General features: G+C 37.2%; 1 protein-coding gene across 3 annotated transcripts in view; it reads left to right on the top strand.

Annotated features, from left to right (window-relative positions):
* Nucleotides 1–26,543, top strand: part of grik2 (glutamate receptor, ionotropic, kainate 2) — a 231,945-nt gene that overhangs the window by 52,956 nt on the left and 152,446 nt on the right. For 2 of the 3 annotated variants that reach the window (XM_055209417.2, XM_055209418.2), the window contains exons 2-3: nt 6,845–7,012; nt 10,736–10,993. In XM_055209417.2, coding sequence (XP_055065392.2) covers nt 6,845–7,012; nt 10,736–10,993 — 426 coding nt within the window. Of the gene's footprint in view, nt 1–4,072; nt 4,129–6,844; nt 7,013–10,735; nt 10,994–26,543 lie in introns of those variants that run through there. The other variant, XM_073871825.1, reaches the window with a different exon arrangement.

Here is a 26,543-nt window from a genome sequence, read left to right as displayed (position 1 = left end):
CGCCATCTAGTGTATAGTAGTGGAATTATAGATTAGCGTAAAAACTTGTCAGGAAAAGGGTCAAGAAAGAGTTAAGGTGCTAATGCATTATGTCCTCATCAATGAAAAATAACTTTTCATTTTTACTACAATCTCAAGATTCATCATCGGGAGGACCGGGATAATTTCTGGTGGGCCTGTCTATTTTTTGGCCACGAGGGCCGATGTTGTCATGCACTCACAATATTATTCAGCCCCATTAGCGTAATTTGCAGGTGGAGATGTCTCTGTCATTTTATGCCCAAGATGATTGTGTCCCGAGTCCTGACCACTGATTGGAAGAATTCTTGCATTAGGTTCCATTAACATCTAAAACGCAGGAGGTGCCACTTTTTTCTGCTTTTCACAGCGCTCGCCTGTGAACACAAGTTTTGCTTCAGATGTGTCTGTATAAATTTAGCACGAATTGATACCAACACCCTCTAAAAGAAAAATCTTTTTTTTTTAATCTAAAGGTGCTTTTCCACTGCACACCACATTTAGACACGATCCAGCTAGACTATCTTAAAAAGTGACCAAAACACAGCAAGACCAGCTTGGTACACCAGCAAAACCAGTTAATAACAAGCTGGGAGACCAACTAAAACCAGCTCACCAGCTTATGCTGATTTTAGCAGTTTTTTTTGTCAATATGGAGTAATTGTGTTTTTTTTTCAAATGTTACAGATAAAGTTAAACAAATAGGATTAAATAATTGTCACCTTGCACAGTGTTTTGATTGGAATAAACTGAAATACATCACTTCAGGTCAGGGTATCGCATGCGGTGCAAGTTGACATTTTTAAATGGATCCAACTGTCAAAACGGGTCCGAAAATTACGCAGCCCCTTTACGACTTTCCATAGGGAATGAAAGAGTTCTGGATTTGTTTGTCAGCAGTGGAAAGGCGGCTTAAGTCATAAATGTAACAATGAATCGTCATTATTGTCTATTGCAACAGTAACAAAAATCTATTTAATCCAAGCCTGCAGAGAACAGTGCACTATTATAGAGTACTGAGGATTTAATGATATTATTTTAATATAGTCAGTTCGAACTAAAGTGGGCCAGTCTAAGGCATGAAACTCCAGGCCTGAAAATGAGTCCCACTCCGGCCCTGACTGCCAATATTAAAATTAGATTTTTATTAATTTTTGTGCTATAATAGTGACACGATTTAAATAATAATGTACAGTTTATTTTTCATTTTATGTTCTCTCTTACAGTATTTTTCAGTTTTCAAACTGACAACCTGTATGCAAATTGTATGTTAATCAGTGAGCGGGGTTTATAACTGTATTTGCAGTTTATTTCCCTCATTGCCTTTTCATTTTAATATTTAAGATTGCAGTGCAAATTAATAGGGACACCATTACCTATTCCCTATTTCATTACATTAAAAACGAAAACGTAGAAAATACAATTTTCAATAATGAAATGGTTAATTTGTTTTTAATTTTAGAAGAAGATCTCTTTCATACAGATATGGGGTGTAAAGAGCACACAATCCCCTCTCTATCCCGAGTCTATGCGGTCTGTCTTCTGCATCACAGCTCGAGACTTGATAAAGATGAAACGTGTCCTACAAGCCCGTTTCCCTGTACTACGCATCTCGATATGCTAGGCTGATAATCTGACACTGATAGCCATCAAACTGTCACCAGTGAGGAGTGAAAATCCCAGTGAAGCACCTTATTTTCCACATAAATAAGCTTTGCTCTGCTGCATCAAGCCAAAACTGGATTGTAATTAATTTCTCTCCGCATGTTTTCCCTCTTCTCCTTGAAAATTTCAGAGGTTTTCTTCACACCTCTCTATAGTTGTTCAAGACACACACAGACTTTATGAATGAGAAACCAACACAATCCCATCTCACACTAGTCCGGGACATTAAACACAGTTCTGATTGTATTTCTCATTAAAGCAATTTTATAAAGTTGATTTTGAGGTGTCCTGACCTATAAAATGTATTCAATTTTCTATATAATGATTTCCTGCTACAGTGAAATGTCTGATGTTTTACAGTATAGATTTCTCATCATGTCAATGGGCTTCTGCAGTTTTAAGACAAGCAGTATTCCTGCTGTAAGCGTGTCGTTGCTCCTCCAGCAGACCTTCTGTTATCATTTCTCAGCACATTTCTGCAAGACATTAAAGTGCCCACTATAAATCAACATTTATGCAGATGAGATTTGACTCCAATCATCTGTTTCACTCCAAAATCCTCTTATGTCTTCTAAGATAAAGCTCTTCTGAATTCTGCAGATCCACGCGGCTTCTTACTTTCACCAGTGCATGAGAGGGCAAATAGCAAACAAAGCTGTTTTGGCAGTGTTAATAGTCTATGGTACACATCAAAGTTCACTTATGAAAGAGGCGAGTGAAATAATGCTGTACAATATAAGTGCATTAATAGATTCACAAAGACATTTATTTAGAGAGGAATCAGCTGTCAGTCTAAACAAACTCATCATTTGACTTCCTTTATTTCAATTTTATTATAAAGTCTTGTGTTATAAACGTCTCTTTTTTACATGCTGTTGTTGCATAAAGGTACAAATACCAATTTCACAGTCTAGTCACTAGTGAAATTGCTACTAATATATAACATATAGGGGTGGTTTCCCAGACAGGGATTAGCTTAAGTCAGGTCTAGGGCTTAGTTTAACTCTTTCCCCGCCATTGACGAGTTATCTCATCAATAGATGGTATGCATTGACGTCACTTTTTTTCATGACCACGTGAGAGTTTGATCGGTTGAGTGGCATAACGTGCAACAAAATGGCTGGATTTTTTTAAGGGCTACTGCGAAAATGCCAGTAAAACTGACTATTATCAAATTGAATTTAGTTGGACTTGATAGCGGAGGTGGACAATACTTTGTTACATTAGTTACATTTTTCAAGCATCTGTACTTTATTGGGATGTTTGTATTGGCAAAAATGTTATTTAACTAAAATCTAAAGCATATAATCATACTGTGTATTCTTTAATATTGCATATTAAAATTGATCTAATACCTAATTACATTAAAATTGTGTACTTTTACTTGAGTAAAAGTATGTTAATGTACTTAAATATTAAATGTAATACAAACACATGTATTTATGAAATGTAATAGAATAAAAATTATGATAATATGCTTTGGAATGTGTTTCCCAAAGAAAAACATGGATAAATTACAAATACTTGAAAAATACTTTTAAGTAGAAAGTAAAAACTCTGCTTGATAGTGACCCTAGCAACTTGTCAACACACCTGTGGTCTGTGGACGTTGGCATGAACAATCTATTTATTTCTCCTTTCTGTGTTTTTTGGCAGTCTGTAAAACGATAGCTCAGAATTCTTGTTAATCTGTTAGTACAGTCTATCGCACAACAGCTTTTTCCCATTTCGACGCGTTTTCACCATGTTTTCGCCGATGTCACGCTGTACTCAAATGCTGCCGCTCTGTCTTTTGCCACTCAGTGGGCGTAACCGCAGTCCCTCTCGCCGATGGTGATGTCATATGCATACCCTCTATTAAGAGAAAACATATGCATAAAAAAACATTATCCACTAAATTATCCACTTACCCAATTTATGAAAACTGAAGCCAAAACGTTATTTACTAATTTTAAACTCTGTGTATGTTTTGATAATCATTCTGAATGTGATCTCTAACAAAATTCCTTCACAAAAATGCAATTATTTCAGGTTTTTGCAAAAATAAAAATAAAATAAAAATACCCATATTTAGGAGTTTAAAAGCAGAGAAAAAAATATATATAGGATGAAACTTTTTTTTTTCGTTTAATGTTGTTTGTTTGTTTGTTTGAAAGCTGTTCTTTCATTTGATATATTTGTATGTATATATTTTTAGAAGAAAATGTTCCTGATGTAAGGGTTTTGGTTCCATTATGTTCATTCTTTTCACTGTTCATTGATACTCATTGCGTTTGTTACCTTTAGTTAGTCATACCTGTGTTTAGGTAATTTCTCTATTAGTTACAGCTGTTTGCCATTATCATTTACCACTTTATATTCTGCCTTAATGTGCCTGTCCTTTTTCTGATCTTGTCTGTTTGTTACCTTGTCATCGTGTTATGCTGTCCTACGTGAATAAGTCTTGTAAGTTTGGTAATCCTGCCTTTTTGTCATTTATAATGTTGGAGAACTGTGACACCTGAAAGGCATTTTGTGAAACTTAAAATCACATAACATGCTGGCGGGCAACTTTTCAAAAAATTACTGGCGGGGAATTATAAAATATATCTAGTTTTAACACTAAATATAATCTAATCCCTGCCCGGTAAACCTCTCAATAGTGTTATACAACAATGTTATGTTCGTTTAAATTTTATTTTATTTTATTTGTGTTTTTCACAATTGTTTAATTGCTCCAAAGCAGCTTTACATAAATAAAAACAAGAGGAAACAGAAAAATCATAGGACAACAAAGTAGCAAAGTACAGCGGATAAAATTAATCCCTACTAGTAGCCAAGTAAAAAGGTAACGTATATGTAACGTAATGTATGTACAATATATACAATTTATGTTGTTGTCCAGGCTTTTAATTTGTAAATTGGTCACTTGAGAAAGCAATTCATTCACAGTGATTGATCATATAAGAAGATAAATGAGAGTCTCACTGCTATCAGACTTCACTCGTGTCATCTCTGCTGGTGTAAGTAAATGTTCCTCTGGATGCAGAAATGAATGTATTGTAGTGTCATTGATTATGTAGCGCTGTGTGATAAATATATCACAGCTTCAGAGAGCGCTATCGAGCGAGCAGGGAGGTGCACTGCATTGTTCACCAGACAAGTGCCTAACCGAAATGAGCCTGTACCCATCACTGCGGCTCTAGCACGGGCTTATAAAGCAGCTACACGGCACACCGTGAGAAATGAAGAGAAGAGTTATTTATTGCTTTACATTGATCTTACAGCAGGAGTCAACTATAAAATAAATGTAGACTTTGAAGATGTAATGAAAATGAATATTTACTGGAGGAAAATGTGTCACAACTGACCCCGGTCTCGCTTAACAGACAAACAAATCAAGGGGATATGGAAAAGAGATATAGGCCTACTATAAGATGATTAAATTGGACGCTTGGTAAAGTTTTATTTTGACCGGTATGAGTTTGGTTTAAATGTGGTCACAATGTAAGACATTGATATTTAAAGAATTGATTCATTATGCTTCAGTTCATCTCTGTTAAAGAGACATCATATAAGACAGATGACGACTGATGGGCAGTTTTTTCATTACCTGTCCAATATCTGTCTGTTATAGAGGATGTCAGTCACTAACCCTTACACATGTTTATACAGAAGATATGTTTAAGCAAATAGCTATGAAAAAACGTTAAATGTTTAAAGGGGCCATGCACAACACTTTAAGATGTCAAATAAATCTTTGGTGTCCCCAGAGCACATATGTGAAGTTTTAACTCAAAATACCATATAGATAATTTATTATAGCATGTTAAAAGTGCCACTTTGTAGGTGTGTGCAAAAATGTGCCGTTTTGGGTGTGTCCTTTAAAATGCAAATGAGCTGATGAAACACTGTTCACAATGATGGTGTTTGTTGCAATTAAAACTCAATTGTGCTTTTCTCTGCACTAAATGACAGTGCTGTGGTTGGATAGTGCAGATTAAGGGGCGGTATTATTATAATAAGAGCTCCTTATGACATCATAAGGAGAGCCAAATTTCAACAACCTAGTTTGTAGAAAATGGTTTATCAAAACTAAGTTAATGGGTTGATCTGTTTTACATTTTCTAGGTTGATAGAAGCACTGGGGACCCAATTATAGCACTTAAACACGGAAAAAGTTAGATTTTCATGCCATGGTCCCTTTAAAAGAAAAAAGGCACACAGTGACATTTTAGGCACTCATTCATTTCTGTAGTTTTCTCATGAGCTTGGTTGTAGGGATGAGGACGATCTGTAGATATTTCACTAAAGTGTTTTTTATTCTTTTGTAAAAGAATAATGGAGTGTAAGTGCATCTCTTTATCTGCAGAAATGCTTTAAGACACCTGCAGGGATTTGTACTATCTTGGATATATTTCATGTCATTTGCGTTTATTTGTACTGTTGACGATCTGGTCCATACAGAAGTCACAGCAAGGACTCGATGATTTCTTTTAAAGGACGTACAAGCAGTCAATTGTGGTTATTTTTCTCTTTATAAAAAATAAAACAAAACAGGAATGTTGGTATAAACCTTTCCACAATATTAACAACAGTATTGACGATATTAGCAATAATACAAATGGCAGTCAGTCTAGTTTAAATACAGTACAGTAAGTGGTGTGTGTGTGTGTGTGTGTGTGTGTGTGTGTGAATTGTTTTGAAGGATGATTTAAATGATGGAGTCTCCAGTGAGTGTAAGTAAAACATGGAGTTGAGCTCTAGTCTGACATATGGTGAGTCAACAGGGGCAAACTGCTGACTGACCCAAGCAAAACACTTCAATCTCTCCACGCTGTGCTTCACTGCTCCCTAGGGCTTGATTGATTGATTCTCCAGCCAATCAGAACACATCAGTCCCCAACACTAAAGGCATCCATTCATCTACAGCCTGTCAAGCACATTCACAAAAGAAAAGCTCTTACTGTATGTAATGTAGCAAGCCTGTCAAATAAGTAAAGATATTTGCATAAAGTATCAGCGTTTCATCTACTGCGTATATTTCTTTTGACATCGTTCATTTGAATAAACATAATGATCTGACTGACTGATCTATCATTGTGTAATCTAAGAATAGTTGTGTTATAGAGTAATTAATTAACCTTGAAATACATAATTGTTTTTTCCCCTTTATTTTTAGGGGGGATATTTGAATCCATCGAGAGTGGGCCATCCGGTGCTGAAGAACTTGCCTTTAAGTTTGCTTTAAATACAATCAACAGGAACAGAACCTTACTGCCAAACACCACACTCACATATGACATCCAAAGGATTAACATTCATGACAGTTTCGAAGCCTCCAGAAAAGGTAAAGTCTCTTTCTTCTGTGTTTTAGTAAGATCTTATAAGATCAGGGGCATCTTGCACCATTTTTTTAAGGGCCACAGTGTGCACACTTCATACTACAATTATAATATTAAAGGCAGAGTAGGCAGGTTTAAGTCTAAAACACTTTTTTCCAAATTTGTTTAAACTGTCTTTATATACCAATACATAAGTAAAATGTAAGTATTCTGAAAAAGAGAGTATAAAAATCGTGTCTGTAGACAAAGCTCATTTTTCGATTCACTCCACCCCCTCCCTTCTGGGTTTCTTCTAAAGTCACGCCCCAAAACACATGAACGCGCGACGCCGACCGGCTCTGCCGGGAGAAGCATTTACCTCAGAAGAGCGGAGAGGAAGGAGCATGTAGTAACATCATGTCACAATCACATGTAATAATACACCTAACTTTATCACTATGAATATAAACAAATAGGATAGCTTTTAGTACTCACTATCAAGCTAGCATATCGATACTGGTAAAGTTTAAAATATATTTTGTTTGATTCTGTAACAAACAAGCTAGTTATATTTATAGGACAAATAGACTGCATTGATACAAGTTTTTTTATTACCATCAGTTACACTGTGATGAAGGTAAATTTCGTGGAAGATTTATATGGTGTTTTGCATGTAAGAGTTTCCGTGCTGAAAGCATTGTTGACTCTGATGAGGACTACACTCCGGAGAAAATACAGCTACCGCATCGTCGACTCGAGGAAAAGCCACGTGATATTTACTCTCGTTTGATTTCTTTATTTGTTCCTTTTTTTGCCTTGTTTGCCTTCGCTGACTGGATATTCAGGTACTGTGAGTTCTGAATGCACTTTCTCTGCCGTACTTTTGCTCTTCCTAGAGTGTCTCGTGCACGTTCAAATCAATCGGGTGTGCGCATGCGTGGGCAGATCCCATAGCAACAGGGGTGGTGCCATGGTCGCGAGAGAGAGTGATAGTCGCGCAAGCCAATCATTTGTTTCGTCCTGAATGGAAATAATTAGCTGTGTCCAAAACAGTCGTGAAAGGTCCACAGACACTCAAGATTTAGTCTCTCTTTTTCAGAGTACTTACATTTTACTTATGTATTGGTATATAAAGACTACTTTTTTAGATAATTCCTGCCTATCCTGCCTTTAAGTAACAATGGGTCGTTGAATTATAGTGTCTGTTGAATTGAGTGTCTGTCACACTCGTGAGGCCGTTTATGGTTGAATAGCGCAGTTGAAGGGGCGGTATCATAATAAGTGTATTTTTTCACTCAGTTTTTATTAATGTGTAAAATAGCAATTACGCTTCTTACCTTTTTGTCTATTTAATCTATAAGAATATATCATATAAAAAGGTTTTAATGTATTTTATACCACGGGCCTTTTAAATGCTGTATTCTGATTGGCTGAGAAATGTTCTGTTGGTATATGTTTTTTTTTTTTTATAACCGCACACCTAACTTGTCAAATGTCTTAAAAATAGGCACCAGAGCAATGTTTGTGGTAACCGTGGTATAAGAGGAATAATTGACTCCGGTCCTTTAAATTATTTGAAAATAATGCACACCCACAGTGTAACGGCACTCAGCTTCACGTCGTGCCGCATTACCACCTTGGGTGTGCATTATTTTCCTATAATTCAACTACCCGTCGTCAATTATTCCTTACATAATTCACAACGTCAATTATGCCGCTTAAACCACGGTTACCACAAACATTGCTCTGGTGCCTATTTTTAAGACACTGCAACAACAGGGAGTAAAAGAAACCTTTGAGCAACTTACGTACTGTAATTCTTAAAGGGACATTCCACTTTTTTTTTAAAAAAATATATATAATTTTCCAGCTCCCCTAGAGTTGAACATTCTATTTTTAATGTTTATGGAATCTATTCTGCTGATCTCCGGGTCTGGCGGTACAACTTTTAGCATAGCTTAGCACAATCCATTGAATCTGATTAGACCATTAGCATCACACTCAAAAAGGGTTTTTTTCCCCCTATTTAAAACTTGACTTCTGTAGTTACATCGTTATGCAGTGCCCAAAAATAGTCCCCAGCTATTGAAAGTTACCAAGGGGACTGCTTTCAGGCGCTGCGTAATATTGCGCCTGCTGCAGCCATGTTACATCAGCAAAGTCCTTGATTATTACGCCAGAAGAGAGTATAGTTCCTAGCCGTATGGGCCTAAAAAATCTCAACCTTTAATTTTCTGTCGGCCTTAGTAAACGATGTAACTACAGAAGAGTCAAGTTTTCAATAGGAGAAATATCAAGAATCTCCAGAACCGGAGATCGGCTGAATGTATTTCAAAACAGTAAACATAAAATGTTTAACTCTAGGGGAGCTGGTAAATGAGCATATTTTCAGTGTCCCTTTAATGTAATGCTTACATTTTTTGTTTATTTTCACATTTCAATGTAATTGTATTGAAAGCATGCAAAAATCATTTAAATAGTGGAACGCATTTTAGCATCACATATTTGACCTCAGAGTTAGAGGACATGAACATGATTGTGCGCCTCCTCTAGGGGTGAATCTAGATATAAACATTAAGAAATGGACTTTGAACCATCATCTTTGTACACAAGTAGGTTAAACTGAACATTGTGGTAACTGCTGTTTTAAAAGTGTTGTGAGTGTTTGTGATGGCATTTTTAATTTGATCAGATACCAAAATACAGCACCAGCAGCAACGTATCTGCGACCATTCACAATGATGGCACCGGCGCTGTTCTGTTGCGACTGGAATTCATTAATGATTCATTGCGTCCAGAATGAAGCATGTTATTAATTCAAAATCTCAGTGAACTGAAGATCTGGTCATATTTTGCCTATTAAACAAAGTAACAGATGAAAAGATGCTTCATTGATTTTGAGGTTGCATGCTAAATCCATTTGGATCAAAAATCCAAGGGGGCACATGCCCCCTCAGTTTGAACGGGCATGACGCCTATGCAGGGAATGAATCCTTAAACACACACACACACACACATGAGAAAGCTTTTGAATTCATTTAAGCACAGTGAAATCTCGGTAAGCGTCTGGTGTATAAAAAGAGAGAATTGATTGGTTATCTGTAATGAGTCAGAAGAAGTGATTCAGTGAACTACTGATACTCATGAGACAGGTTTATCAGACTGCTATCATCCGTCATTTATACACAGGAGAAACATCTGAAATCTCTTCTAATGATTATACACTTCATCAACCACTGTCACTGTAACTCTGCTCTTACTCTCTCATCCTATTAAAACACTGGGACTTTACCAGAAAAACTATATCCCATTTAAATTAATAAATTTCAAGCTCATTATTAGCAATGTACCAGTATGCATTCTTAATTTTTTTTGACATACTGTAAATATGTTGACCCAAGGTCTACAGTAATGAGCTCTGGTGTTTCTCAAACAAAATATAAGATTTTAAAAAGAACGTTCGCATTCACTAATATCTAAGAAAAGATCACTTAAAAATAAAGTTTCCTTACTTGAGCTTAAATGAAATATAAATTATATTATAATATAATATTTTTATTAAAATGTTCATTCTGTCAGATTTATTTGAACTGATCTTAAATATTATTTTTGTTATTGTATACCTATAATGTTTTGCAATGCTTACAAAATATTTAAATTTTAAGTATACATCATTAACAAAACAAAAATGCTTTAAATCAGATCATCATATTATGTCTTGTTTGATTTTATAATGTTTATCTCTCCAGCATGTGACCAGCTGTCTCTGGGCGTGGCAGCCATCTTTGGCCCCTCCCACAGTTCTTCAGCCAATGCGGTGCAGTCCATCTGTAACGCTCTGGGAGTGCCGCACATCCAGACCAAGTGGAAGCACCAGGTGTCGGATAACCGCGACTCTTTCTACGTCAGTCTCTACCCAGACTTCTCCTCTCTCAGCAGAGCCATTTTAGACCTGGTCCACTTCTTCAAGTGGAAAACGGTCACTGTGGTGTACGACGACAGCACAGGTGAGAGCTCAGTGGTTTAGCGTTCATACGGTGCCGTGTTAATTCTCCAGCAGTCTTTAGGCAGCCTGACCCTTTGGCCTGGACCATGCACCGTTCCCCGGTTTCCATCTGGTCTCCGGTATGGTCGAACCGCCCTGTTTGACAGACTCTGTTAGAGCAGTCGGCAGCAAGTACAAGCGCAGTCAGGGGTACATATGCCATATGCCAGAGGTCGCCTCGGGAGCAAACGTGCCAACTAGTGGACTCGCTGCCAGATTTCCCAAAGCATACGCTTTGCTTTATTCACACTTCTACACACACACACACACACACACACACACACACACATATTCTGTGATTATATACAGGCATTGTGTTTCTTAGGGATGTTGAAACTGAATAGCATTGTAGCTATTTATGTGTTAGTATTGTTTATTATACGGCTCATTGAAACGCTTGATTCTGATTGGCCAGTCGCAACATTTGCAGGTTTGTTATTTCCAGTTATAGCACAGGTCTGTGGAATGCTTTATTCTGATTGGCTGAGAAATGTTCCATGGGGGTTGATTATTTTTTTGTAAACCGCACACCGGACCTTTTAAATGTCTTAAATGTCGCACCGTGCCACATTACCACCTTGGGTGTCATTACTTTTGAATAATTAATGGATCGTCGTCAAATATTCCTTACATAACAACCGCTCAAAACTAATAACACATGGTAACCCGAATGCTTGCAAATCACTTTGACAGTACAGTTTAAGATTACAAAAAATGTAATATTAATTTGTGTTTATATATCATGTTTGACATTATATTTACAAATAAATAAACAAACAGTGTGGTCATGACATTTGAAGGTTTCACCTTATCTTTAAACCGAAAGTAATGGTGTTTCCCTCACGGAAGGTCTGCATTTGTAAAAAAATTGGAAATCTTCCTTACCTTACTTATGAGGAAAATTGCTGTGTTATAAGCGGGATAATGTACAGGCAACCAGTTGCTTATACATTATCTCTTACTTATCCGATAGTTGATCATTTAAAAGTTACAATTGCATATTGATTGCATATGAAATTAATTAAATGCATTATGAATTATATTTATGTAAAAAAGTGAACCGATTGAAAAATTATTTCCCTACACTTTACAATATAGTGTGAACTAACAAGGAACATTTCTACAGCATTTATTAATTGTAGATAAGTTAAATTTAAACATTTAGGGGCGGTTTAGACTAAAATAAATGTAAGATCTGTCCAAAACAACTTGCACTGACTAGCTTAAAATACATCAATGCCCTTTGTTTCGCATCAAAATGCACAAAAGTAATGTTTTTAGTAATGCTGGGTACACACCAAAAGATAATCGGGCTGATTTGGGGCCGATTTCCCCCCTTCCGACAATTCTAGCTATGTCCGAGTATCGCGATGGTTTTACAGATTATTTTATCAGATTTTCCCTTCGTGTGATGTGTGTTAAGAGTGTCCAAATCTGCTCGGAAGAACGTCAGAGCCGCACCAATCGCATATCGTAAATATTCAACATGTTGAATATTTACGATATGCGATCGGCGCGGCTCCGATCAGAAATCCTGATGTGTGTGGGGAATCCCGAGGACAAACGCGAGCACGCTATGGAGATTATCACGTGAAACCAAACCATATCCAATCAGAAAGCAAGATGATGAAAGACATGTCATGGTGCAGCACAAAGGCCGCTTTTCAATCCGTAGGTCGCATTTCCAGGCTGCATATACGTCATCAAGACTGTCTTATTTCAGAACAGTTATACAATTGACTATTATTTCTATTTTTTTGTATATTGCTGTAATATACTTATGACTTGCGAATGTAATTCTCAGTTAACTTGAATAAACCAGGTTTCATGACGTTTGCAGCCTGCATATGCGACCTCCGCAAGCTACAGCCTTCGGATAAACGGCCAAAGTGAAGTTGATGTGGACAGCAGAGATGAAAGATCTGCTTGTTGATTTGTGGCAACAGCACGAATGTTTACACAACGTGTCTTGTAAAAATTATTCCAAGCCAGGCTTGTGCACAATTCAGAATTTCAGAATTGGCCTCCATTCAATTAATGAATTGGAATTTGAATTGAATTAACTCCGCCCTACAGGAAGTTGAATTTGAATTGGAATGACAGGAAGTGGAATTAAATTCATGGCAATACCACAAACAAAACAAAGAATCTCTCATACATTCAGTGTTAGGAAAGTTACTTTGGAAAATTGTTTGGCAACCATTTTAAATACTTGGTTAAAGTAAAACATTCTGGGAAATGAAGTCATGTTCCATCTTGTTCCACAAAATTACAATTACAAAAAATCCAACTTAATTATTTGTTATGTGACTAGAGTTTTGAACATTAATTGCTGGGGGAAAACATTCCCTGTTAATGTAATCTGTACAAGTAGTTCAAATTAATATAATTTATAGAATATGTAATGCAATCATATCTGACATATACTGAAAGCTTATTTTTTAACACTTCATTTACTGTATAATATGTATATGAATTTCTTTGAATTTCTATTGAATTGCAATTCTGCTTCCTTTAATTCAAATTCGAATTGTAATTCTAGATCCTGTTTTTGACATCAATTCAAATTCAATTCAAATTCAAAAATGGAATTGGATTTAAGGAGTCATTCTCAATTCAATTCTGAATTGTGCACAAGCCTGTTCCAAGCACTATCATTGAAATGTCTTCCTGCATATTGTCCGCCATGCTTATTCTGAAGTCTTGCGAGATATTGCGGGATTTCCTGTGTTCACAGTCGAGACTCTGGTTAAAAATCTGTCTGTGTGTGGTGTGCTGTCTTTAACACATAATGGCACACCGCACACACTATAGGAGCAAAACGGTTAAATCTAGGAATTTTTATCCTCATGTTTGTGGTCTATCAAATTTTTAAAATCTTATAAGATGTAAAAAATCTTTTGGTGTGTACCCAGCATAAGGCATGTCTCTTAAAACTAGTTATATTTCCTAATTAAACTATGGGCCTAGTCCTGGTTTTAGCTAATCCCTCTCCGGGAAACCACCCCTTTAGGTCGGTTTCCAGGACAGGGCTTATCCTAGTCCCAGACTAAAATGCTTGTTTGAGCTGATTTAATTTCAAAGCACCTTGTACTGACATATCTTAACTCATTTCCCGCCAGCCTTTTTTGAAAAGTTGCCCCCAGCATTTTTTTGTGATTTTCACAAAAAATTCACAAAATGCCTTCCAGGAAAATGTTCTTCTCAAAATATATAAACATACAAATATATCAAATGAAAGAACATACCCTTTGCTTTCAAACAAACAATAAACAAACAAAATGGGAAAAACATTTCATCCTATCTATATTTTTTCTCTGCTTATAAACTCTTAAATGTGAGTATTTTTCTTTAAAAATATTTTTTTTAGCAAAAAGCTGAAATAATTGCATTTTTGTATAGGAATTTTGTTAGAGATTAGATTCAGTAGTAAATAGCTTTTTGCTCGAGTTTTTTTATAAATTGGATAAGTACACTGTAAAAAATACTTTGCTGCCTTAAAATTTTTGGTTGAATCAACTCGGATTTACAAGTCATTTCAACTTACTATTACATGTATTTATCTTGACTAGAGATGAGTTGTTATAACTACAGGTGAGTTGTTACAACTTATAAAAGTAAGTTGACTTTTTTCAACTATATTTTATAAGTTGTGACAACTCATCTTTGTTGACATGACTTGTAAATCTGAGTTGATTTAACAAAATATTTTAAGGCAGCAAAGTATTTTTTACAGTGTAAGCCATCGAGTGTATAATTGCGGTATTACAGATAACCATAAAAATTCATCAGGAACACGTTTTTGTTTATGCAAATGTTTTCTTTTTATTGACAAGATAACGTGTCGATGGCGGGAAAAGAGATAACATATATCAGTGCCATTTTTTTGTCTCAAGATGCACACCAGTATGGTTTTCTGTAAGTTTCTGGATTAATCTAAACCCTGTCTGTGAAACCATCTCTTACAATACTAATACATTTTTTTAAAATCAAAATATTATATCTGTTAAACTACAGTGTATGAACATGAACAAACAATAAACAACTGCATTGCAATGTTAGTCATTATTACCAAAGACTTACAATTCGCTGTAAACTGCTGTTGTTCTTTGTGATGTTAATAAACTCTTGCCATTGTGATTTTATTTCTGTCAAAGGAAATAAGAATAAACTAAAAGAGAATCAGAATAACCGTTGGATGATGTGGCAAAGCTGCCAACAAACCATTACGACCAAAATCTATGATGTAATTAAACCAATTCCAAGCGTTTGTTTAATCATTTTCAATTAGACTGCCGAAATGGGCAAAGACTGAGCTAAAGTCTGAGCCGAACGGACAGGAGGATGAAGTAAAGCCCGTCTCTGTTTTCCTCAGGCCTGTTCAGAATGACTGGAGTCTCTACAACTTCATGAATGAATGCAAACAAGCAAATCAATAGCCGTAATGCCGTTCCTTAATGACTCGGCTCTGTAATGGCAGCGGCCGACACAAAGCTCTGTCAACACTCCTCGGCTGTGCTAGAAACGAGCCGAATTCACAAAGCATGCTACACATGCCATACGCTGATAAAGGACAGTAATGTTAAAACATTAAACATTGTGAAATGAAAGCATAAGACGGCTTAATAACAAGTATAAAGGCGAGTAAAATTAGCTCTATTAGCGGGATGTGTCGACTATAAAAGAGCTCTAACAATCGCTTCTTTGATATGTGGCATTTCAAAGCCAACTAACACAGGCCAAATAATGTGTGGCCGCTCTGCAGCGAACAAATGCTGCTAAATTATATTACATCTCAGGGGGAAAACAATAATAGACTATGCATGTCATTCAGAGACCAACATTTTATTGCATTAATAAATGAAGACAGAATACTTCCTAACAAATGATCTTCATTAGCCATGATGTTCATACCAAACATTAAAATGCACTTCATTCTAATTCATGTGAATAATTCATCAGTATATATCATGTAATTACAAAGAAACTTTAAAGGCATGATAGGCTGGAATTATCCAAAAAACTTCCTCACAAATTTGTTCAAACCGTCCCTACATACAAATACACAACCAAAATGCAAGTACTCTGAAAAAGAGAGTACAAAACTCGAGTGTCCGTAGACCCCTCACGACTGTGTCAAAAACAAGTAATTATTTCCATTCGGGACAAAACAAATGATTGGCTTGCGCGACTATCATTCTCTCTCGCGACCATGGCACCACCCCTGTTGCTATGGGATCTGCCCACACATGCGCACACCCAATTGATTTGAACGTGCACGAGGCACTCTAGGAAGAGCAAAAGTACGGCAGAGAAAGTGCATTCAGAACTCACAGTACCTGCATATCCAGTCAACAAAGGCAAACAAGGCAAAAAATGAATAAACTAAGAAATCAAACGAGAGTTAATATCGCGTGGCTTTTCCTCGAGTCGACGATGCGGTAGCGGTCTCCGGAGTGTAGTCCTCATCAGAGTCAACAAGGCTCTGTTGAAAACAGTGGTGAGAGGTCTACAGACACTCGATTTTTATACTCTCTTTTTCAGAGTACTTACATTTTACTTATGTATTGGTATATAAAGACAGTTTTAACAAATTTGTAAAGTTTTTTTTTAGAAAATTCCTGCCTAACCTGCCTTTAAGGATCCCATATTATCAAAACAAAATATGGTGGCTTTTAGTTTATATTTCTCATTGAAGAGATCCGTTTGAGTTTATTCTGGATAAGTGTTTTTACGCGCTGTACTGTATGATCTAATATTGCTCAAAGGATTGTTTAGACAACTGCGATGTTATGTTTTCGAACACACATCATGTTAAAGCATTGTCATCTAATTGCTTTGATAACTGCTTGTTTCAATCTGACAATTTTACTAATACCAAAATAATAATCCATACTCCTAATACACTTTAATAGGACTAATTACAGTACTGCATGTGCTTAGGGGTTGTGCACACCAAAACTTTTAAACGCGGCTAAAAACGCATGGGCAATGCCGAATGGCAGCTGTTTTTTCAGCTGAGTGACAGCTTTCTTCAGCTGAGCGCTTTGGTAGCTGTGATACTTTAGCTGTGAGCCGGTTGGTTGCCGTGGTAATGCCCCGCCCCCCCTACACTGTGATTGGACAGCTGTGTGAGAACTGACATTGACGAGCAGAGCTTTTCACCTGAAGTTGAATATTTTTCAACTCTCAGCGCTGAGTGCGGAAAAAAAGCAGAGCACCAGTTTTCAGCGCGGAAACTACTGGCTTATTTGAAAAACGCTGAGCTTTCATTGGAAACAATTGAAAACGTGCAGTGGGCCCGGGTGTAAAAGCTTTGGTGTGTACGCCCCCTTAGAGTTACATGGCAGTAATAATATGATGGACAACACTTGTGGTAAAGTGATAGCTTTCTGCAGTGATTATGCATATACAGCTATATACTTTAAGTAAGCCATAATTGTGATGCTTTCAGAGCATTTGCTTGTTTTAGCCTCATGACATTGGCTTTGCACTTGTGTATTCGGCATATGCTTTAATCCAAAGCAACTTCAAGCTATACATTTAATCATGTGTGTTCCTTTGGAATCAAGTCCATGACCTCTCATTGAGCTACAGGAACCCATGCAACATATGACATGGGTTTAGTCTGATCAGTGATTCATTTTGCAATTATGTCTGCTGATATTACTGGTACACAAACTACTTCATTGACATTTGCAATCTTTTAAACATTATTTTAATGTTTTTCTATCCCGGACATAGACCTTAGGACAGAAGATCTTCTCATCAAATGATGAAGTCATTAAAGGTCCTTTTAGATCTTATAATATTAATGCAGGAAGCAGAGGTGTAGATGGTACTTCAGAGTGTAATGACTTTCCATTTTGTCGGGCGTATTGAAATGTGTGACCTGATTTTAATCTTGATCAATTTGCTATACAAATGTAGTGCCATATAAATAAGCACCTACAGTAAATGCTACATTAACCTTGATCTTCGTGTCTGGAGCCCAGAGCATCAATTGAGGGTCCAGCCTTTCCTCTTCTTTCTGAATAATGCCAAAGGAAAGCCACATTCATCTCATATCACTGACTCATTGCAGCACTGTCTGGAAGAAGACCAAAAACCACGGCGGATTACAAGTCTTTTTTTCAGATGACTTTGGCAGGGAACACTTGAGCGATGAATCCTCTCTAAGAATATTTACAGACTGTTATGTTGCATACTCGGGGGGGGGGGGGGTGACAAATGTTTGAGCTTATTAAATATATATCTATATCTTACAAATCAACAATAGTTGAAGTTTTAAAATGTATATCAATACAGATCATTTGTGCAGATAAGTGTCACGATCGGGAAACACAGGAGACGAGGGAAACCCAAACGCAGACTAAAATGAAGAATACTTTAATATATACAAAGACACAGAACCAAAAACACCCACGAGGGGGTAAAACATACAATAAACAGACACAAGAACTAAACTAACTACATAAACACTGAGAACACTAAACTACATAAACTCGCACAGGATACCAGGAACAGGAATACACTCAGGGAAACTTGCAGGGAACACAGAAGAATACCAACGCACGGAGGACAGGACAGAAGGGTATTAAATAGGGAGTTCTAATAACAGACACCTGGAGCTTAATCAAACATAAGGGAGCGGGAAACAATTGACGAACCCTGAGAGAAACGTGGACCGCGGAAGGGCATGTCACACAACTCTCTCAGGGCAGACACGTACTGTCACAACCTAATCTCTCAAACTCGGATAAGACAAGAAATAGAGAGATCAGGTCATGACAATAAGAGTGATGCTGCCTGATTCATTCTTTATAGTAGGCAAAAATCTTTATGCAAGGTGAGCAATTCAATTTTATTTATATAGCACTTTTCACAATTGTTTAATTCGTATAAGAGCAGTATGTCCAAATTCATAGTACTCAAAATCACTAGATGAAATGTACCCAGATGACTTACTACTTCCGGATAGATTTTTAATTGTGCATTCGATGGAGCAAGCCCAGGAGCTGCCAAATTCAACAGTGAATATAAATAAAAATACTGGAAATCTATGAACCGGCTGCTCTTTAGGTACCAAAAAATGTATTCCTTGTGATTTCATTGTGATTTAATTTAATAACGCATTTATAAATTATGGTATCACAACAAAGGACATAAAGGTCACATAGCAATGAAAACATAAAGGATGCACTATGTCCGAAATGTCTTTCATACTGCACCCTTTTATACCATATTAAACAGTGTTTCTTAACTCCCGTTCTCTTGAGCCCCCTTCCAGAATGTTTTTGTCGTCTTTCTATATACAAAACACCAAATGAAACTAATCAGCTCTCTTCCATAAAAGGCTTGCTTGACTTCATGCACCGCCATGCAGAAATATGAACATGTGACATTGAAGTACTATAAGAGCGATTTTAAAGATGCATTGTGTAACTTAAAGAAGGTTCTCATGACAGAAATGCAATATAATCTACATAACTACACTAGTCAACAATTGAAGTGGATCAAAACCTTTTCTAAAACTTGTCTTAAAACCAATACCCCAAACTGGTTCTTGTCTTAGGACAACTTTGATAAACATTTTTGATCCACTTCAAATGTTGACTAGTATATATTATCAGTGGTGTATAAAGACTTTACATAATGACCTGTATTATTTTCATTATCTTATAATGAGCCGTTTTATCTACATTCACCGTGGGTACCCTTTAGGGGCGTAGCAGCCATTTTAAAAGTGGGGGGGGCAGCTGTATGGTTATGATGTTCATAATAATACATTCTAAATAGAATACCAATTGGCATTTTACAGCACTCTAGTGGCAATTTTGGAAAATGCCATGATAGCTTACAGGAACCTATTTTTGTGAAATCACACTCAAAATAAAAAAACTGCAGGACTTTAAGACCAATGTGAGACCATCTATACTTTATGAAATAAAGATATTTTATGATATTTACAATATTTCAGTTATACTTACAGTGTGTTTTTGAAAAAAGGATGTAATCTTCATTTGCTTTTTTCTGGGGTGCATTTTATCCCAGTGTAGTTATCCCAGACGGCCTAATAGCTATTAATGAACGAACGAAAATTCACAAGAGCAACAAAAGATTTGAAGCTCGTGGCAGACGCGCCCAAGAGATGATTCGCTCTGTGATTGGCTGAATATTACTGTAGTTCATTCAAATCTAAGTAACAAATCAGAGAACTCTGCCGGAAGTATTCACACTGGATGAAAAAAATAGCAGGGGTCAGAATAAAAAAAGCTTAGGCTTCCCTGTCAACAATGTTTTAGCAAAAGTGTAGTGGATGCTCTGACGCTCGAATGCATTCTCTGGAATCCTCTCAAGTGGAGGTTTCTGCCGTCTGATTGGTTGCAGCTGAACGTTACCGCCTTCCGATTGGTTACCACCGAACTGCCTCATAGCTCATTACTATAAAGTTGAGCTGATTTTAACTCTCCTTGACGCTCAGACAATACTTAATGTGCCGCTGCCGGTGTCATGAGCAATTAGGTCCCCCCCATAGATATGTATAAAGGCTTGATGTGTTACCGCGGAGTCTGTAACGTCATCACCTGGCGGCCATCTTACCTCAGACAGCTCGCTCACTCGTAGCATTGAGTTTATTGGTGCAGGTACTTTTAAATGACCTTGCTCAATTTTCTACCAATTTTCAAACGGTTTGGTTTGTTACAAACGTTATTAATGTGGCTATAATTCAGGATGCTTTAGCATGTTCTATGAATTTTTTTTTTAGTATAAGTATGCAGTGTCATAGGTACATCTTTGATTTTTATAACAAAACCAAACCGTTTGAAAATCGGTCAAAAATGAAGCAAGTTATGGTCATTTAAAAGTACCAGCACCATTAAAACTCAATGCTATGAGTGAGTGAGCGCCCTGTGGTAAGATGGCCGCCAAATACGGACGTTCCACGCAATTGTGCCAGCAGCGCGGGCGAGACATCTAGCCTTTATACATATCTATGGTCCCCTCTGGCAATTTGGTCTCGCCAAGGACCCCGATTGGTACCTAGGACTAATGCCTGGTCAAAAATGTGTCATTGCCATATCTCGTCTGCATTAGCGGTCTAGCAAGCTAATTACGCTAATTGGCCAGCAGCCATATCACCCTGTAGCCCAAGACAGTTTGCCCACTGAAGCTAAGCAGGGGTGAGCCTGGTCAGTACTTGGATGGGAGACCACCTGGGAAAAACCAGGTTGCTGCTGGTAGAGGTGTTAGTGAGACCAGCAGGGGGTGCTCACCCTGTGGTCTGTGTGGGTCCCAACACCCCAGTATAGTGATGGGGACACTATACTCTCAAAATAAGCACCGTCCTTCTGATGAGACGTAAAACCGAGGTCCTGACTCTCTGTGGTCATCCCAGGATGTCCTTCGAAAAAGAGTAGGGTGCCCCGGCATCATGGCCAAACTTGCCCATTGGCCTACTAATCATCCCTCATACTAATTGTCTATATTACTCTGTCTTTTCTCCACTAATCAGCTGGTGTGTGGTGGGCGTTCTGGCGCAATATGGCTGCCGTCACATCATCAAGGTGGATGCTGCACATTGGTGGTGGATGCTGCACATTGGCTTTCATATGTAAAGCGCTTTGAGTACTGAGAAAAGTGCTATATAAATGTAAGGAATAATTATTACGCTGTACAAAATAAAAGCATACAATTTTTTTTAAATAAAAGTTAACAAAAAAATTATATAATAAACTAATATTCATGTTGCAGACATGTCAGTACTTTTGTGTCATCATCTGCTTTACAAAAACAATACTTTTATTTTTGTAAATTATTAACATACCTTACGAAATGTATTTTTTTAATAGTAAAAGTTTAGTAATCACGGCTTATAAATTATAATTTTAATGTGTTATTCAGCTATGTAGTAATCATGTTTTGTATAAGTAATTTATTACATTTCCAAAGTGGAAAGGGTACAGTAAAATAATAAAGTGACACAAGCAATGTGTAGATCTCCCACCTATAGCCTCATTTATATACTACTATATGAAACATATCATTTAAAAGACATCAATTGTAATTTTAACAATGGTCTAACTACATAAATCATAACGTGATTTTGTAGGAATTGTAATAAGGCACTAAGAAAACTACACATGAGGAGTTTTTTCAGCCAATGGAATCACGCGGGGGTCCTAAGGGGGCAGAATTGCCAGGGGGGACCAAATTGCTCATGACACCGGCTCTCATTGAAAATGAATAATAATTGCATGCAAAGTCAATGATCCCTGGGGCTACAGTATGCATAAAAATACAGAGAGAATGTGAAAACATTTTTGTTTAAATATCCCACCTTTTCACAGACAAGGCTTAAGGCTAGACTAAGACAGATGCTTGAGCTGTCTCAACTAAAAATAACTTTGACATACAAATCAATATGCCAGTGCCGTTGATACACACCAGTATTTTATCAGTCTTTATCTAAGACATGTTTATAAAAGATGCTTAAACACCTTCATTTAACTAAAGCCTAGTCCTGACCTTTTCTGAGACACCAGGCCTATAAGTTGTTACTCATTACTCATGTTTAAGAGTTGAAATAATTGCCTTCAATAGTTCTTAACTGTTTCACGTCTGCATGATTTGTGCTGTGGCTGATGAAACATCATAGACATACAACAGGATGCCATCATCAGCTGATCGATGAATCCGTCTGCCCACATGGGCATATGAATAAATCAGGTTTCTCTTGATCTTTTTAGATAAAAGACCTTGATGTACTATGAAAACATTCTGTGACTTTCAGAACTTTCAGAGCTTGTATTGACAGTAAGCAGCAAAACTCTTTTGTTCTAAACTTCTTTTATGTTCTGTCATCATATATGAAATGCCATTGATGCTTACTAAATAATAAGAAGCCTGACTCATTCTGTCACACATATCAATTAGACAATCAATTAGATTTTTTATTTTCTCAATGTAACTTAATTACAGCTAGTTAAACAACCTAAAGGGCGTTTCACACGGTACGTGGCAAGCAGCGAAATCGCTGTGCGGCCGTGTAGCTACAGCTTTTCACAACATTTTGTGTAGCATTTAGTGCAAATATGTTTATCTTCAATGGTGCCTGTCGTGAAGAGCCATGTCTGCAAAAGGAACAGGATTTTGGGGGCACGAGCAAGGCGTGTGGACCAACTCTGCTTCGCTTCTGTAACCCCCCCTGTTTTGCCGCTTTCGGCATGTCTCCTATTGAAAAAGAACTTAACATTCACAGTTGCCGTGTACCATGTGTAACTTTTACATTGCTTACAAAGACGGTAGTTGGTGTTTTAAGCCCTCAAAGGAGCCTTCAAGGCAGCCCTGCATGGAAGGCACTCCCCGCCCCCGTGTGTTTCAGCCAATCACAGTACTGGCGCTAGATATCCGCTTCCTTCTGCAGTGAAGCAGTTCGACTTGCCGTTGGTAAGGTGGGCAGCGCATATATCGTAAGATAGGAATGTGACTATATTTGAATTAATTTTGAAATGTTTAGAGCGTTTCAGTTATGTATTTCCATGTTTTACGTCCGTGGTACGACTTTCTTTTTTGTGTCAGTTTCACGTATTGGTTACTCAATTATTTTCCTATTTTCAAACCATTGTCGCTTAGGATTTGAGTTAGATTTGTGGTTTGGGAATTGGTTTATACGTTTTTCGTCTGATTTTTAAACTGTTTTCGCACGGGGTTAGGGTTAGAGTTGGGTTTGGATGTCATTTTATCGAACAGAAAGTCATTTTAACCCCAATACTGAAACTTTTGTTGAGTCATTCCAAAAACCAGGGTGACTGGTGTATGTGACTTCATATGCTACCGCACAGACCGACGTGCAGATGACATCGAAATACCACAAGAATGACTCAAAAGCAAACTGGGAAGTCGACTCGTGAATTTTTCTCGCAGAATTTTTATGTCATGCACTTGTCGTTTTTTGTGATGCCATATAAGGTCGACCACACCTCTTCTGTTTTGTCCTCCAACCAATCATACCGCGCCACATTTAAAGACTGATGTGCAAAATTGCCATGTTTTTACTGAGTGCATTTTTCATTTTAATGTACGCAATTTGAAGGGTAAAGGAACCAAAGTTAGTGATTCACAGTATCAGTGCAGCAACTCCCTAAATGACTCGTGAATTTTGTTTTGATTCTTATTCCTAAGTGTGAATCAGTTGGTGTATAGCAGACATTTTTCTGACAATAAAACTAAGTGGGCACTACACAACAACATTCATGTGACAACCGATTTGCTTGTGCACACTGTTACAGTTACAACCAATCAGGAACTCGCTTCACGAAAACATCATACACCAAATCCATCTCATTCTTATTCATCTCAGTTTTGTGGCTCTTAATTTGAATAAATATAATAATAATAATGATATGGTAAATGGAGCAGGGTGAGTGTGTTAGGGAGGTTGCTCTTGATGTCTAATAAAGAAGCACTTTATGATGATTGGGGTCAACGCTGTGGGCCGGTAGTCATTCAGACTGGCCACAGGTGATTTCTCTTGTCATCGCTGGTATATTGGTATGGACCTGAGACACATGGGGATGACTGTCTGGCTCAGCAAAGTGTTGTCAGAAATCATTTTCCGCTGTATAGAAGTGGTTGAGTGTATTCGGTTGGGAAATGCAAGTGACGTTCTCAGGCCTGTGACCCTCGGTAATGTCCTGAATGCTCTGCCACAAGCTTCTCACAACTCTTAGTCAAGTGTTTGGTTGATTTTTATGTGCGTTCAGCTCTTGCTGTATTAGGTGCTGCTTTATCGTCAAACTGAATGCTGATCTTTGCTGAGAGTCTGACGTTTGGTGAAAACGGTGTAGTTTCTGATGTAAGCTTTCGTGTTATTTTAAGTTAGCAGCCTCTGGCTATACTCTAGTCTCATTATAAACTGCTTTGGTGAGATTGAGACGCGTCTGTAGGCTGGAATTAGCACCAGAGCCTTGTATGTGCTTTGTGTAAATCAGGTCTAATCTATTGTTCGCCTTGTTGGAAAATCACTTATTGGTAAAACTTTAACAATACTACAGTATTTTTGCTTTGACTGTTACCAGTTACCAAGCAATGATAAAGCTACCTGTAGTATATTTTTATTCAAAAAGAGAAAGCAACCATGTATATGACTCCAAATGATCTAAATGCATCTCCTTCAATGACTAAACTATGCATATGTGTGATGTCATTTGAATATGAATAATGGAAAATAGTCAGTTTTATGCTTTTACAAGATACATTTATTATATTGATCAGATTGTTTCAGGTCTACATTTGGATCGAGCTCAGTCAGATCGATTAATGTTTACATGAAGGCTTTCAGAGATTCAGCCACCAATCTGATTACTAAGAGATTATTCAGCAAATCTTCATTTCAGTGTGTTTGTGTTCATTTTATTTAGAGAATAACTTAATGTTAAATATAAAAGTGCAAAGCCCACAAGTGTGTGTATTTGGACACAGCCTAGGATTGGGGAAACACAAGACATGACATTAAGGGGCTGTCCACACGGAGACGCATATCACTGTATACGTATACATTTGTTTTCGTATTGCCGTTTCGTCCACACGGTCCGGCGTTTTGAGAGAGTGAAACCGCTATTTTTTGAAACCGGGTCCTAAAGTGGATAAATCTGAAATCGACACCCTTGCGGTTTCGTGTGTACAGCCAATCCGTATATTTTGTGAAGCGAAAAACGTCATCACATCATGTGTCGGAAGCGTCACACGTAACAGCAACAACAATAACGGCGGACTACGTGATTGTGTTCGTGCTACAGAAGCTACTAAAGCCTACTAGCTTTATTACCGCAAAATCTATTGCTTCTATGCAATTGTGGTGAGCAACAAGCGATAATGGACAACACCATACGTTGGTTATGCGCATGCTCAAAGTCTTCTTCTTCGTGTATAGTGTATATCTGTGGCAGAATTACAGCGCCACATACTGGTCCGGCATATATACTACACCCCTTTCAGTCGGTTTCAGTGGTTTCGTGTTTACGGATTATTTTTTTAGAAAAGGAAAAAAAGTATCGGGCAGGGAATGCACCGGCTTCGTGTGGACAAAGCCTAAGTGTGATCTTGAAAAATGCGGCATAAATAATAAAAAATAACGTTTGTAAACTCTAATAGAGCATCTATTTATCTCAGATCAGTTTTTATTGGAAAAGAATGCCCAGAACAGTGTTATCTCTGTTTAGCAATGCACAGCTAAAGAACTTAGCTTCATCAGTTTACAACTTCATGGCTTTTGTCATTACATATTAGACAGGCCTACATTAAACAAAAGACTTATATATCAATAGGAAAAATATATTAAAATGATGACTGTATACAGGGGTGGCAGGGTTTAGTATAGAGATAGAAGTAATGAAAGTCTAGGCATTTGACCTAAGTGTAATTATAGAAAGGGTTGGTTTGATATTTTCTTTCAGGCATGTTTTGCAATGTTTATAATGAAACTCTGCTGGACTGTAGATGTTTAATAT

This window comes from Misgurnus anguillicaudatus, chromosome 10 (assembly GCF_027580225.2).
Source record: "Misgurnus anguillicaudatus chromosome 10, ASM2758022v2, whole genome shotgun sequence".
Lineage (NCBI taxonomy): Eukaryota > Metazoa > Chordata > Actinopteri > Cypriniformes > Cobitidae > Misgurnus > Misgurnus anguillicaudatus.
Note: the sequence above shows the minus strand (reverse complement) of the source record. Positions and strands in the feature narration are given on the sequence as shown.